The sequence below is a fragment of the Oryzias melastigma genome, linkage group LG14 (assembly GCF_002922805.2).
Source record: "Oryzias melastigma strain HK-1 linkage group LG14, ASM292280v2, whole genome shotgun sequence".
Taxonomy (NCBI): Eukaryota; Metazoa; Chordata; class Actinopteri; order Beloniformes; family Adrianichthyidae; genus Oryzias; species Oryzias melastigma.
In genome coordinates, this window is record NC_050525.1 from 22,748,728 (window position 1) to 22,763,268 (window position 14,541).

Genomic DNA, 14,541 nt, shown 5'->3' on the forward strand with positions numbered 1-14,541 from the left:
AACTGTTAAATCCCACACACAGATGGAAGAGTCCACTTATTATATATATTGATGCCAAATTGTAGTAACACCTTTAACTGTTATGTTCACATTTTGTAGGAAGTTGAAAAATCCTATTGTCATCTTAATTTATGCATTTTATATTAGCATAAACAAGCATTCTTTTATAAAACTATTTAAGACAGGACAGCTACACAAGTGTGAGACATTTATATGAAACCATTTTCTCTTAAAAGTAACACCTGCACTAAAATTGTTGCATCTTTCTAAGTTTAAATATATATATATATATATATATATATATATAAATATAAATGGAATTAGTGCTGTCATACAATGATTTTTTTTTGTGCAATAAATTAATTATGACTTAATATATTATTGCTGTGAAAAGCCTGATTTTGAGGTATGGCATTTTAAATTCGTGACATATTGGCACAGTAAAAGATCAAAATAAAAATAAAAAAGAGGCTCTTCTCTTTTTGTGACAGACTTCCAACCTTTACTTTACCCCCTAGGTATGTATATTTTTTAAAAATCTTGAACAATTGAGACAAAACATCAGGTTGAAGGTTCTCTAAAACTACAAAGCTGCACATCGGTCATGTCACAGCAGTGATGGGTACGCAGCGTATGCAGACCAAGGCCGAATTATTTTCTTCCCCTCTGATTGTAGGGTCATTTGGAGGGGTAGGGGTGTCCAATTTTTTGTCGTTTCTTTAAGGGCTAACCCTCATAGTGGAGGACTGCAGGTTCAGGACATTGCTAGGATGTTCTGTGTCACACTGTAATGAGATTCACGTGGGTGTGGTCTGAAACACAGACATTTTCTTTTTAACGTAAGTAATGACGTCTTGTTTTAGCATTACTTTTTAAAGTTGTAAAATCGATGTGTATTTCCGAGCACTGGAAGCTACATGCTGACGTAGATGACCACAAAGTATTGTAAGATGCATTTTTAGCCGAGTTCAAATAAAACTGCTGGATATTTTTTTCCTTTTTAAATTTGAGAACATGACCAGCGGTATTGAACATGAGAATACTGCAATAAAGAACAAAAAAAGTTATATTTTTTCTGTTATTAATCCAGATTAACACAATAATTTAACACCCTTAAAGAAAGAAGCACATTTCATGGTGTATCATTTGTCTCCAGCCTTTGTAATTCACATAATGTACCTAAAGCCAAAATATGCATTTAATGGTTTTCAATGGCATTAGTGCATGTTAGTGCACAGCTTCTGTGGCTTCACTCGTGTCTTCCACTGCTACAGAAGCAAACAAACACTTGACGACTGGTCCTTTAAAAACAGCATCACACCTTTTCCACAGTGACACCCCCCCTTACACCTCAACGATCTCTGCATCTTCCTCTCTCTTCCCTCATCTGCCTGGTCCCCTGAGGTGGATTAAAAACAACCACACCTGTGATCATTTCTCATTTGTGAAGCCTCCAACACCAGTGGTCCAAAGGGAGGCCAGACATAAGCAGACAACTTCACAGCTGTGAATTGCTGTGTTGCTCACTTGGTAAATGCTGCAAAACCCATATAGATTAAACGTTGTCACGGCACATACCTTAGTACATTTTCCCAAACTGGGATTTAAATACGCAATTGGACCCAATTAGTTATGAGCGATACTTTCCCAACTGTCACTGGCTTTTTCCGATTGGGTTTTATAAACAATGCAGTAGTTTTTGGGATTTAGAAATACAGGAACAAAAGAAAAAAAAAGGAAATTAAAAATAATTATGTTCAACATATTAATGGTTCAAACTTAAATAATGTTCACCAGAAAACAGTGAGACGTGACAGACAACTCAAGGGTATCAGGTTGAAACTGAAAAGAATGACTGTACTCCAGATTATTGCCAATACGTTTGTTTGTTTCTTAAAAACAAAAATATGTAATTTAATGTTAAAAAAAGATGGTAAACTTTTATTTTTGCAGACAGTGAATGTTTTTTCCCCCTAAACTTGAAACGTAAATGGATGTGATTGATTAGTTGTCTTAAAAAAATAATGAATAACTGTGGCATTTATATAAAAACAGGAAAAGTATAAGGCTTGCAATCTACTTATTTATTTTTTTATTTGTATTTGCAATAAATTCATAGAAAAAAAAAATGAAACAATTAAGGAAAATGTCCACCAGCTAAATAATCAGAGAGCAATTTAACGATGATCAATTGAACAATTTGGTTCCAGGCAGGTCATGAATTCAATTTTAATGGTATTTTTTTCCCAATAAAAAAAGAAAAATGTAAAGCGATTAAATATATACTCATAACATCTGTCATAAAGCTGCATTACTTTCTCCAAGACAGCAAGAGCTTTATACTACACGCTGATGATAACTGAGAGCGCTGAAATAAAGATTCCAGATTTTGCTCTCCCTTACCTGCAGGGTTGGGTGTGTTTTGTCCATATCTCCCCACGTAAGAATCCACACCTGGTCATGAGACTTGTCATAAAGCAGTTTCACTGGAAAAGCATCTGTTCCCACCGCCTACAAGACACAAAGACAAAGGGAGGACTTGCTGTATTTATCACATTTTTCATTAACAGGAAACTAAAACAGTGTTAGAAACTCAAAATAGTACAAAGATCAAGTTATAAGAAAATGATAAAGACCCACTCTGATGAAAATTGTGTTTTTAATATGTTCTCAAGGCATTTTTCTGATAATGGAGGACATAGATGAATAAAATTACGCACAAAATTGCATTTCTGAGAATTTCTTTAATTATATCCTTCTGAATCAGGAGCAGACATAAAAACAGTTTGAAAGAGATCTTATTTGGGCCAAAAGTTTCCTGCTCTGCTATCAGGATGCATCCACTTGATAGAAAAAAAAAAAAAAAAACTGTACAGCTGGATAGCTTAAATATTGCTCATCCTTTTTTGTTGCACGGGTAATTTTAGGTTTGGGGCGTGATGGGCTGTAAGCATATACACTGAGAGCTCTTTGGGACAGGAAGGATAAAGGGGATGGGGTTGCTCTTCACCAACAATACCACCCTCAACTCAAGAGATAAATCTCTAAAGAGCTAAATCTGCTGAAATTTTTAGATTTTGGCTAAAAACCAAATAATCATAATTAAAAGACCACTGGAAACGTTTAAAAATAGATCAAAAGATGATTGTAGTGGGACGTTAAGTTGTATAAGATTAAAGAATTTAAGGAAAACATCAAAATAAGTCGCATTTTGAGTCAGAGTACAGACAAGAATTTGAACACCCAGTGATTTTGTGTAGGAGTCTGAAATTTTCATCATAGGTGCACGTCCACTGTGAAATATATAATCTAAAAAAAAATCTGGAGAATGCATTGCATTCTTTTTGTTTTTAATAATGTCTTTGTATGCTACTGCCACAAAAAAAGAAAAAAAAAATATTTAAACACCTGAGGAAATCGATGTTAATTTTCGGTAGAATAACCTTTGTTTGCGATTACACAGGTCAAACATTTCCTGTAGTTAACATAAACAGATTTGTCAGGTGTTCAAATACTCATTTGTAGCACGGCTGATTTATAACATGTTTGTAAGATTTATAGATCATGTCTTCCATGCTAATTTCTAAAGGTTTATAGATAGATGAGTTCTTTATTAATCCCTGAAGGGGAAATTCAAGTGTTCAATTCAGGCACCGGACTCACGCAGTATAAATATAAAATAAATAAATAAATTAACAATTACCTGTTATAAATAGTAATTGTATTAATAGAGAAAACTGTAAACATCTGAGTTACTACATTTTTGCCGCTGGGACTACAGACCTAAAATGCTCTGACAGTTCGGGAAAGAAGCCGTTCACTCGTTCTGCTTTCCTCAGCAGAATCTGTCCTATGTAGAGGATGTTCCTAGCTGGAAATGATGTTCGCATCTTTTATCTCATAAAGCTCTCCAACACAGCCCTACAATTTCATAGTAAGTTGAGACCAATGAGGCATAAAGTCAGGCTTTGTGTTCTTTCACAGTTGTATTTATTCAAAAATTGTATTTTTAGTAAACAGAAAGATGGCGAATGTGTTGAAGATGTAATTCTTCTCAGATTAAACATTTGAGATTCATGAACTGTAGCTGTGATGGAGACAGAATAATGTCATCCTCTTTTTAAACAAGCAACCTCAACTGGCAAAACCAGAACACACTGGAAAAAGGAACCCAGCCTGAATGTTTACGAAGCGCCTTTTATTGACTGTACCTGACACATCCGGTAAAACAACACAAGGAATGGACAATTATGTACAGACAAACAGGAAGGGAAAGAGCACAAGCAAGGCTGTGGGATGGGAGGGGGTGCAGGATGCATCAACCTCAGATCTCCTGCAATGTCAACAACAAGGAATAACGCAATCCATTACCCTGCTTCTGGCTGAGCGGACGAGGAGCTGTTGACACCCCCGCCAGCGGAGCGAGACCACGAGCTCCGTGTTCGGTAATGTGAGGTCCAGCCCTCTGCTCTAGACAGGTCGGCTAAGTGTCAACTGGACTCATGTCTTTCTATGGTTTAAGACAAAAGTAGATGTGACCTGTGTGCATGTGTGTTTCCCGTAGGAAAACACAAACTGGTTCAATAGTTGGTGTAAAAAAACCTTAAATGCCTAATGCAGAGAATTAATTCATTTTGGGACCATAATATATATATTTTTTAATGTAATGTGGACTGGGGGGCTTGTCCAGGATAGTCTCTGTATTTGTGCCAAGAAAACTGGAAAGCTCAACAGGCCTAACTGGAATAAAGCAAAAAATATAACAAATATTCTCAGAAACTATTGGAGAAAAAAAAGTTTTGTTATTAGTACATCAAAAACTAAATAAATAATCTGATAAATGTCTTCTCTGGTCGATGTTTCTGGAGACTTAAACAGCATCAGAGGCAAATTAGAGATTCAGCTGCTGCTAATTAACTAATTAACTTCCACTTCTCTGGTTAACTCAGCCTGGCGTTGTGAAATGAGCCAAAGAACACAAGCAAAGGCTCTCTTTAAATCCATATTGTTTTGTGGTTTAAAATGATCAATAAAAGGATCATATTTGATTCAAGCTCATAATTAATGCCTCATTTCTGGTGACTACAAGAGCTTTGTCAGTTGCCATTTGCTTTCAGATATTTACAGAAAGCTGTTAAGAGATCACAGATGCCTTATTACACATGACAGTAACAAGCTTCTTGTGTAATTACATTACACACAGCAGAGGCTTTTATCCAACGCGGTTACAAGTGAGGAACACAATGTGAGCACAGGTGAGCAGCTGCATGTACAGATGCAAACACGCTTTTGATGGATTAGGGCCGCATGTGGATCTGATAGCTCGCCTCGTGCTCAGAGGTGTTATGGGGCAAATACTGCCACACATGCCAACTGACCCAGAGTATTGTGTGGTTGTTACCTTTTGGTGAAAAAGTTCAAATTCATCAGCCTGTAATACTTTTTTATGCTATGCTATTCTGTTTCAGTGAATCTATGCAGTTTGTCGCATTATTCCTGCTTTACTTTGTAGAAATCAAAGTGGACGTGATGCTGCTGGAATCTGTTTTAGTTTGCTAAGAGATGATTCACTGCATATTAGTGTAACATGTTACCATCAGCATTTTGTCTTAACTTGTCTTTTTTATGTCCATCATTAACAGGGAGTTTTGTCCTTATTATGCAAAAACTATGGAGAGAAAATAGTCTTAATGGATTTGTGTTTGTGATACTTGATTCGTAACTCATACAATACTTTTTGTGCAACTGTGTGCACATGGAATTGTGTATTCATTATTTCTTATCATATTTATGGAAAAGGGGACAATGCATAGTAATAAACATTAAAACAAACGTGAATACGCCAGTTTAACCCTTTAACGCCTAAGCTCCAGTGTTTATGTTGTTTGATTTACTGTAACTTTTCTTGTTTTCCCGCTTTTTTCCTTCAGAATGCTGGCATTACGTTGATTCTGTTAACGGTTAAAAAAAGTTGCAGTATGTTTAAACATTTTTTTTGTTTAAGTCTGACCGGTGACGCCTCAGGTGTTAAAGGGTTAAACCTACAAGCTAGTTCATATCTGGAGTTCCTTGGCAGGTTGACATTAAAAAAATAAAACAGAGTTTTGGATATAGTTCAAATACAATTATAAAACACAGATAAGAGTTTACAAAATAACACAAATAAAATACAGAATAAAATTCAAACACACACATTCACTCAGTGCTTGTTTTGTACAAAAATGTTTTTTTGTTTTTTTGGGGGTAATTTGTGTTTGCATGTTTTAGACTCCAAAAGCCACACTTTTATTTTTATTTTTTTGTTTTTTTATGAAAAAACTTGCACTCTCTTATTATCATGGATACAATATTCCAGAAGGTTAAGCCCTGGAATGACCATACTGTATAAACACATTCATATGTGCACTCATTAAAAACTAAATGCAATTTACACAGAACTTGAACTTACACCAGCTCATAAATAACTACGAATTCAAAACCCCTCCTATGGATACAGATTGTTAAATAGTATGTACCAATCGCTTGATGAACACAGATAAAACCACATTTAGCTCTATTGAGCTGGAGACTATCAGGATGGTTGTTGAGAGGGAGCAGAGTTCTGGGAAACTTTTAAACAAAAGTGATGCATTTTAAATCATCTATATTGATTTTTTTCTTTTTTTTAATCTTAAATAGTATAATAAAGTGGAGAAATATCAAGATTTTACTAGATATTGCTCACAATCTAAGTTCAAAGTGACTGAAAAAAAAACTGATGACCCAGCATTCTAGCATAAATATAATGAATCATCTAAGCATTATTCTTAGAGAAATGAAAAGGTCTTAAAGCTCTTTGTGCAAATGTAACTCCAATGTGTCTTTTTCTGTGTGTCTGATGATTTGTGCATACTATTTAAAAATGTGTATCCGTTAGGAATTCATAGTCAGTTTGAAACTGGGATTGCGTAAATTGCAATTTTTTTATATTTGACTGCACATGTGAATACACTACTGCAAGTACACGCAGTAATGAAGGACATGTATTTTATGAGTTAGAAATCAAGTATTACACTCACACACATAAATCCATTCAGACTTTTTTCCGATGCTCTGATTTTTATTTTCTTTTAGCATTTCTGATAATAAAAAAAGCAAAAAAAACATTAAACTGATATTTGCATTGATGTTGCCCTGAGAGTGACATTAATGTTGCTGAGAGGATTTTGGTATTTTTGCAAAAAACATTAGTAGACTTAATAAAAATGCTGTTTGACCTTTACTGACTGATTATAATGCAGCCTTTAATTGCATACAGATTAAGCCAGACACACGTGAAAACACTTTGTAAGCAGTTTTAGGGAATGACTCAGTTTGCATTTTAGAGGATCATGAATCATGTTGTATGTTTGTGTGTAAAAAAATAGAAAAAGAGAAAAATTGCTAATATGTGAAACAATTTAGGTTCAATAATCAGATTGCAAGAATTAAGTTTAGGTAATTTATTTTAGGCATTGGACTTGCGGAGAAAAACTTGAGGAGATCTAGTAAAAAAGAAAAGCGTTGGCTGCAAGTAGTTACAATTTTCAAGGTGAGACACGCTTCAGTGATGGATGCAGTTTTGTTAGACAAGCTCCTGAAGAGTATTCAAAGCCAAAATGGAAAAAAGATGCAAATGTTGTTCAGGTACCCAATATATCTTTAAACTGGTTCAACAAATGCCTACAAGGACTCAAAAACGACAAAGTAAGCCATCCAAAGATGACAAGTACAGTTCATCTCTTTGATTTGAAAGAAACCAACAAGCAAACTAAAAATTAAATATTAAACTCAAGTTTGGATAATCTTGTATGCTGTTCTTTTTCAGATACAGTAGACAGGTCCTCATACATTAGTTAAAGATAGATTCTTTTTGCCGAGAAAAATAGTCCTTCTTTTGGATGGAAGAACGTGGAAATCTTTTAAAGCTTGTCTGTGCTTTTGTAACCTTAATCTGCTGTCTTTGGAAACTCAGCCCGACCCGAGAGTACAAAGCAGAAAAGAATCAGACATGAAAGAGGGGCACAGATGCGATGATTCAGACAACAGAAAACACAACCCCATTCACTCGGGGGTGTAGGGGTCCAGAGAATTGTAATAAAGGGTGAGAATGTGGTTTAACACTGTGTGACTGGTTGGTCACAATAAATCAAAGGTTATGACTCTGTCAGAAAGCAGACAAGTCCATGTAAAAACATCCTACATACTGTACACAAACGTTTTCATAAAATACTGATTCCATTAATTCATAAAAAGACCCAAAAACCCAACATGAAGCTATCTGGTTTTGCTAAATAATTAAACACATTGTACTAGTCAGTGTCATAACCTCCTGAAAAAAGGCAAAGGGTCTCTTTATTCCTCTGTGCCCAGAGGCCCTTCGTTTTTATAATCCCTCCATTGCTTTAATCCCATTTTCCGAGCAGGATAATAAGCTCAGGTAACTGGTTTACAGTGACACTCTCTGCGCTGCCACCTGCTCCGTGCCATGTCTCTCTCTTCACAGGCTTCTGCTCACATCCTTTGTCGTCACTCGCTTCCTTCTCCTTGAGTTGCACCTATTTCCTCTCATCCTGCACCTCAGTATAAATGACACTGACCCTGAAGGAGACCCTGAGGGATTCAGTCTCTAAACAGCCGTTACAGGAAAGATAGATGGCAAAGCAGCCAGCACCCACCTGGGCAGCAGATCGTCTCCTATGCTTCAGGTGCTTTTGATTTATTTTATTTGCATATATTCTCTAAGATTGGGTTGCAGCATGACCTGAGTGCATCTTACAGTGTCAGGATGTCTGGCATGTAGCTAAACACCACCAGTATTAGTTTTTGTTGACTAAAACGATTTACTTTTTTTGACAGAAAATGAGGCAGAACCTGGAATATATTCATGTTTTGAGTCAATCTGGTGGGGGATCAGTCTGCTAACTCATGTTAGTAAATGCTTAATCACTATTAGTCATTTCTATCATCATCAATTACCAAGCACCACATACAATTTTATGAATACAAATTACTTTTATTTAAAATAAAGTTACACATGTACTACACTATCTAACTGGATAGTAAGAGTGTATCTAGTCAGTAGCACTAAAATCACAAGCATTACATCTTTTATGACCAGAATTTTCCCCATTTTTGTCCACACACAGCTGCTGCTGTTCAGTTAAGGAATAAGGAAATCTGCCTAGAAACAAGACAGAAAGGATGATATAACGTAAACTACTCTAAGCTCTTACAGTGAAATGGAAATGAGTCAAAAGGTCTTTAATTTGTCATTAATCATAATGTGGAGTAAAACTAAAGCACATTTATGTTGGGAGCTGGAATTAAAGGGTGTATGCTTTACTTATGATGCTACATTTGGAGAGAAAAATTAAAAGCTGACTATTAATTGTTGAGGAAGTTTCATTTAAAGCAGCTTTTGATGGAATCCTTGAATGTGTTTTAATGGGGGAAAATGTCAGTTATGACAAAGCTATAATACCTTAAAGTCAGCTCAAATCATCTTTTGATCGATTGTGAAAGTGTCTTTTAATTATGCTGTTTTTAGGCAAAAATCAAAAAACCTGTGTCGCTTCCTATGACAGTTTTTGCAGCAGAAGTTCATCAGAAATCCCCCTCTGAGATGTGGGCAGGGCTGTTGGTGGCGAGTAAGCCTGCACTAATCTCCCATCATCCCTTTATTTAAACTCTACAGATGCAAGAAAAATGGCGAGCAATGTTTGAGCTATCCAATCATACAGTTTAGTGCCAAATGTTCATCGTCTACAACAATCTACAAGCTTTTTTCAAACAGCATTTTTTACATTTGCTCCTGATTCGCAACGCCTGGAATAAAGAAATAGTCAGAAACATAATTTTAAGCTTAGTTTTCTTTAAATATGTCCTCCATGAGAAAAATGCTACAAAAACGAGCAATATATGTTAAAAAATAAAGAAATAAATGTAATTGGAGTGGGTCTTTTCAATTCAATTTTATTTATGAAGCCCAATATCACAGAGAAAAAAAAAGCCTTATTGGGCTTCATGCATGCCAATCTGCCTCTTTGTTTCTCAGATCCCCACCACTAACTTCCATATATTTTCTGAAACTTTACTTAAATTGACAGACTCCCCTCCACTCACCTGAACAACTTTCTGTGCTTGGATATCGACAACTAGCAGGCGGCTTTGAAGAGGCTGTGTAACATAGATGTATTTATCCCTGACGTTGACTGCCGAGGACCACACGCAGCGCTGAGGAGACACTCCCTCACCTTTGGGGCACATCTCCTCCTGTGAAGATGCGACAAAAGAGATGGAGGGATGAGAAAAGGGGAAGAGAGGCGAGAACAAGTCAGTACTGGGATTTTTATGGAATACCTTTTTTTTTTTAAAAAAAACTTATTTTGCTTCTCACTGTAAGAGTTTGTACAGCAGATTGATGTAAAACTAGGAGTGGAAATATGATATCACCTTTGAAGGTTGTGATCTGCTTATTAAATACTTTGACATTTCTACTTGCACTGCACACGCTGATATGTTTAAAACATATATATGTAAACATAAGAGATGTATAACTATGAGAGGCCCTACAGGACTTAATTCATACTTGCTTTCATACACACTATCAAACTCTTTCATTCACACACATATATATATATATATCAAGATCTGGCATTTCATTTATGAACTGAAAGGTATTGGTGTTCCCTCGCTATATTGCAGTTCACCTTTTATGGTCTTGCAAGTTTTTTTAGCATAACTTTTCCTGTTTTTTTTTTTTTTTGCTGCACATTGTGTTCTGCGTCCTGATTAGCTGTAGATCTTTTCAACCAAAAGTCATTTTTGACAGCTTTCAAATTTTGCAATGTTTAAACTTGGATTAAAAAAAGAAAAAAGCTTAAAAAGCTCACTCTTCCTAAATGTGTTTATTTTTTTTTCTAACATTTTTATACGATTGAAATAAAAAAAGTATCAAACAAAAGAGATCTGAATATTACTACCTTGAATGACCATAACAGTCCAATTGACTATACCAGGGGTGTCCAAATACAGGCCTTGAGGGCCGGTGTTCTTTATGCTTTCCAGCCAACCTGCCATTGAAGCTCCTTATTGGCTATACACACCTGATCCAGGTAATCAGCAGCAGATGAGGTAGGATTTCGGAAAATCCAGCAGGATGCGGGTCTCCGAGGCCTGGATTTGGACACTCCTGCTATATGCTTTAGAGGAGGTCCTTTCTATTATTTGCTACATTTTCTCCTGCTCTATTGTCTTTTTAATTTTCTCTGAAATTGAAACTAAAATCTAGCTATAGCTTAGAGAGATGAAAATGGCAAAAAAGAAAACTAAAGGACAGGTTGAATTGGTAAAGGCCTGATAAAATGGATATTTCAAGAAATAAAACTAATTTTGTTAATTTTTTTTGGTGACACTCAGTTTATTATAGTTTTAATTCAGTGTCCTGATGTGTTTTCTTACATATTGTCCCCAAAATTCTGAGATATTTTTTATGTAATCCAAATTATACACAAATAATTTGAGCAGTCAAAACAACTTCCATGGTCAGCTGTGGGTTTTAGGTAGACTGAATGGTTTAGTTTTGCTCAAGTTGACCACATGGAGAAGTGCTGATATCATAGAGATCTCAAGCTACATACCCACTGAGCATGTGTGGTGTGTTCAAGAACGCGCTAAACGTGAGTTCTTAGGACCGTCACTATCCGATACTAGCGCATGTCCTCACAGTTGGAAGAGGATTGGTGCGAAATGTCAAAGTGGTGGAAGTCTGGTGAACCTTGCTCCAGCTCTTTTTTCTTTCACAGCTCTATTTTGATTTGTGAAAGACTTGGTGTCAAATGATTCTGGACGGCTACAAACTGCAATTATTAATTTCTCCGTCATGATCACTTTTCAAACAGTTGGTACTTCCATGTTTTTGAAAAGGAAACTATCCATACATTACTACCAAATCCGAGTCTCTGATTGGTCAGAGTTTAACTGGTCTAACTTTTGATGCACGTCCAATCGCAATGCGTCTTGTATCTAGAGCCCAAAAACGGACGTAGAAACCTAAAAATGAACACGAGTTTTCAACATAGAAGCCTGAAATGTGCATATATGTCTGTTTAATTAGACCTTTCATTGAAACTGGTTTCTCGTTTCTGAACCCGCTGTGAACATAACATCACATTTTTGGTGAGTTAAGTTCTTCAGATGTTACTTATTCGCTAAAAAGGTGAATTTCAAGCTCAGAGATGGTTCATTTTAAGCAAATTCACCTCTCCTTAGCCTTGCCAAAATAGAAAACTGCTGTTTATAGCAGGAACCCGCCAACACACAGTTTATCGGGTTTGTATTGATCTCTAATACAATTACACTATCCAATAAAATCCAAATACCTCAGAGGAACAAAGAACTCTTTCCATCGAAAGACCTCTTCTTTTTTTGTTTTCAGATCGATGCTCTCCAGTGAAACTTGATGGTCTGCTACACAGACTATATGCTCTCTATTGATGCACGCTGTTAACTAATGGACACAAGTAATCCCATTACATTTAGTGAAGTAAGAGGTGATTCTTTAACATCAGGAAGGAGAAGAACTTTTCTGTCTTCATTGAGCTGGAATTCAATACATTTGAAAGATTTTGATAGTTTACTCCTGAAGGAAGTTACCACACTTCATAATATGGTGGAAAGAAGTTCTTCTATGTTGTGAGGACAAGCTGTTCTTTTGCAATATTGCACATGAGATGAGTTTGACTCGTAGTTCGCATACATATAAGGGGAGTCTCTTTGATTTCTGCTGAATAACATTTGGGAAATTACCTTATTTACACTAGAAGAAAGCAATCTTCTGAAAATCCACCTATTTTTCAAAGCTGAACCCATTTCCTTCCCGTTAAATCTGCATGCACTCACATATGTGGTAACAATCCTCTCTGTCCGCTTGATGTGTCTCCGTATTTCACATTCGCTGGGTTGCAGAACGGTGACGCCCTCGTCAGAAAACACATAGAACATGTTTCCTACACTCAGCCCTAAAAGAAAAGACAGGAAGACAGGGTAGAAATGCTGTTTGAAAAGTGACACGTACAAGCCGAAAACGCCAACACTTTAAATCCCACTCCTGTCTTATCTGACACGTTTGATGGGCTTTTCAATTCGAGTGCATGTCAGAGGGGACGCTGAAGACTGCCCACCTCCCCCCTCAGCCGGGACATCATTGTGAAGCTTTAGTTTGTCTGCACCTGCAGAGGGTCCTGTAAAACATCCTTTCAGCCCGCTCCAAACAGCCGTTTGTGACTGATCTGTCATCTTTTGAGGCTTAGTGTTGGAGATGTCTGTGTGCTCAGCAGCTCAAACCTTCCATCAGGTATTAATGCTAATAGGAAAACATCCAAAACCTTGTAAAAGTTTAATGCCATTAGGAAGTGCATCTACAATGTGAGGTTTTACTCTGTACTCTAACAATGCTGGCTTTAGCTGATGTATGGAAATCCTATTCATTGACTTCTGCCCTCTAAACCACAGTGGTTTAGCTGTGCGGTAGTAACAGTGTACTTGTGATAATTCTATTTACAGCACAAAGAAGGATTTTCATACAGCTTGAAACCAAATGTCTTGTTCTGTAGCCTTAAGAATGTTGTTTTATCTGCAAAATACATTAGGCTCATTTTTATGTGCGACTAGTTTGCCCTTTGGTATCTGCAAAACAGATTAGAAAGCACAAAAGGATGAAACATTTTCGGCTCTCGAGGGAAGAGGAAAACACTTGAGGAAAAATTCCACCTCAAAGCAAACAAGTTTGTGGTTTGTCTTGGAAGCAGAGCAAACGAAGAAGAAGTTGTACAGTAAATACAGGGCTTCAGGCCCCAAAGGGGTACAAAACGTGCTCACTGCAATTTCTTATTCACCAGAATACAGAAGCATTTTTAGGAAGTGTAATGAATTACCTTCTTCTCTCCAAAGAATGTTTGCAACTGCAGAGTCAGCCGACGAGCAGCAAAAAGGAAAGGTGAGAAAGGGGAGGAAAAACATTAATTAATCTTGCATGAAACACAGAACAGCAACATAAAATTCTACATTGGTGTTGACGCCACCATATTTCATCCTGAATCACAAGTTCACTTTATTATTTGAAGTAAAAAAACTAATTTCTTAGTGTTATTTGTTTATTGTTCAACTCTTTATAGTCAGTGACTTTTAGCCTCATAAAATTCGATTTTTCTTTTTTTTTTTTTAAAAAACACCAGACACTAAAATCATGTTTTTAATCCAACTGATGATTTATGAAGTGCTGGGGAAAATAAAAAAAATATATATATTTATGCAAAATTTTATTTCTTAAAAAAAACATCTTATCAAAAATTAAAATTCAAAAATGGTTTATGGCATGTACATGTTATGAAAAACATGTTTTCACTGAAACTGCAGACAAACCTATTCAGGGCCCAAATCTTCTCCCTACTTTTAATCATTTTGAGCCCACTTAGCTTTACTCCCTGGGTAGATTAAGAAAATTTAGCTCAAAATTGTATT

The 14,541-nt window shown here is 36.2% G+C and overlaps 1 protein-coding gene across 1 annotated transcript in view; it reads right to left on the bottom strand.

Annotated features, from left to right (window-relative positions):
* fstl4 (follistatin-like 4) overlaps positions 1 to 14,541 on the bottom strand; it is a gene marked incomplete in the record, with an annotated part of 180,383 nt that overhangs the window by 9,175 nt on the left and 156,667 nt on the right. Inside the window, 4 exon segments of the mRNA XM_036215342.1 lie at positions 2,404 to 2,511; positions 10,144 to 10,293; positions 12,922 to 13,040; positions 13,956 to 13,982. Coding sequence (XP_036071235.1) covers positions 2,404 to 2,511; positions 10,144 to 10,293; positions 12,922 to 13,040; positions 13,956 to 13,982 — 404 coding nt within the window.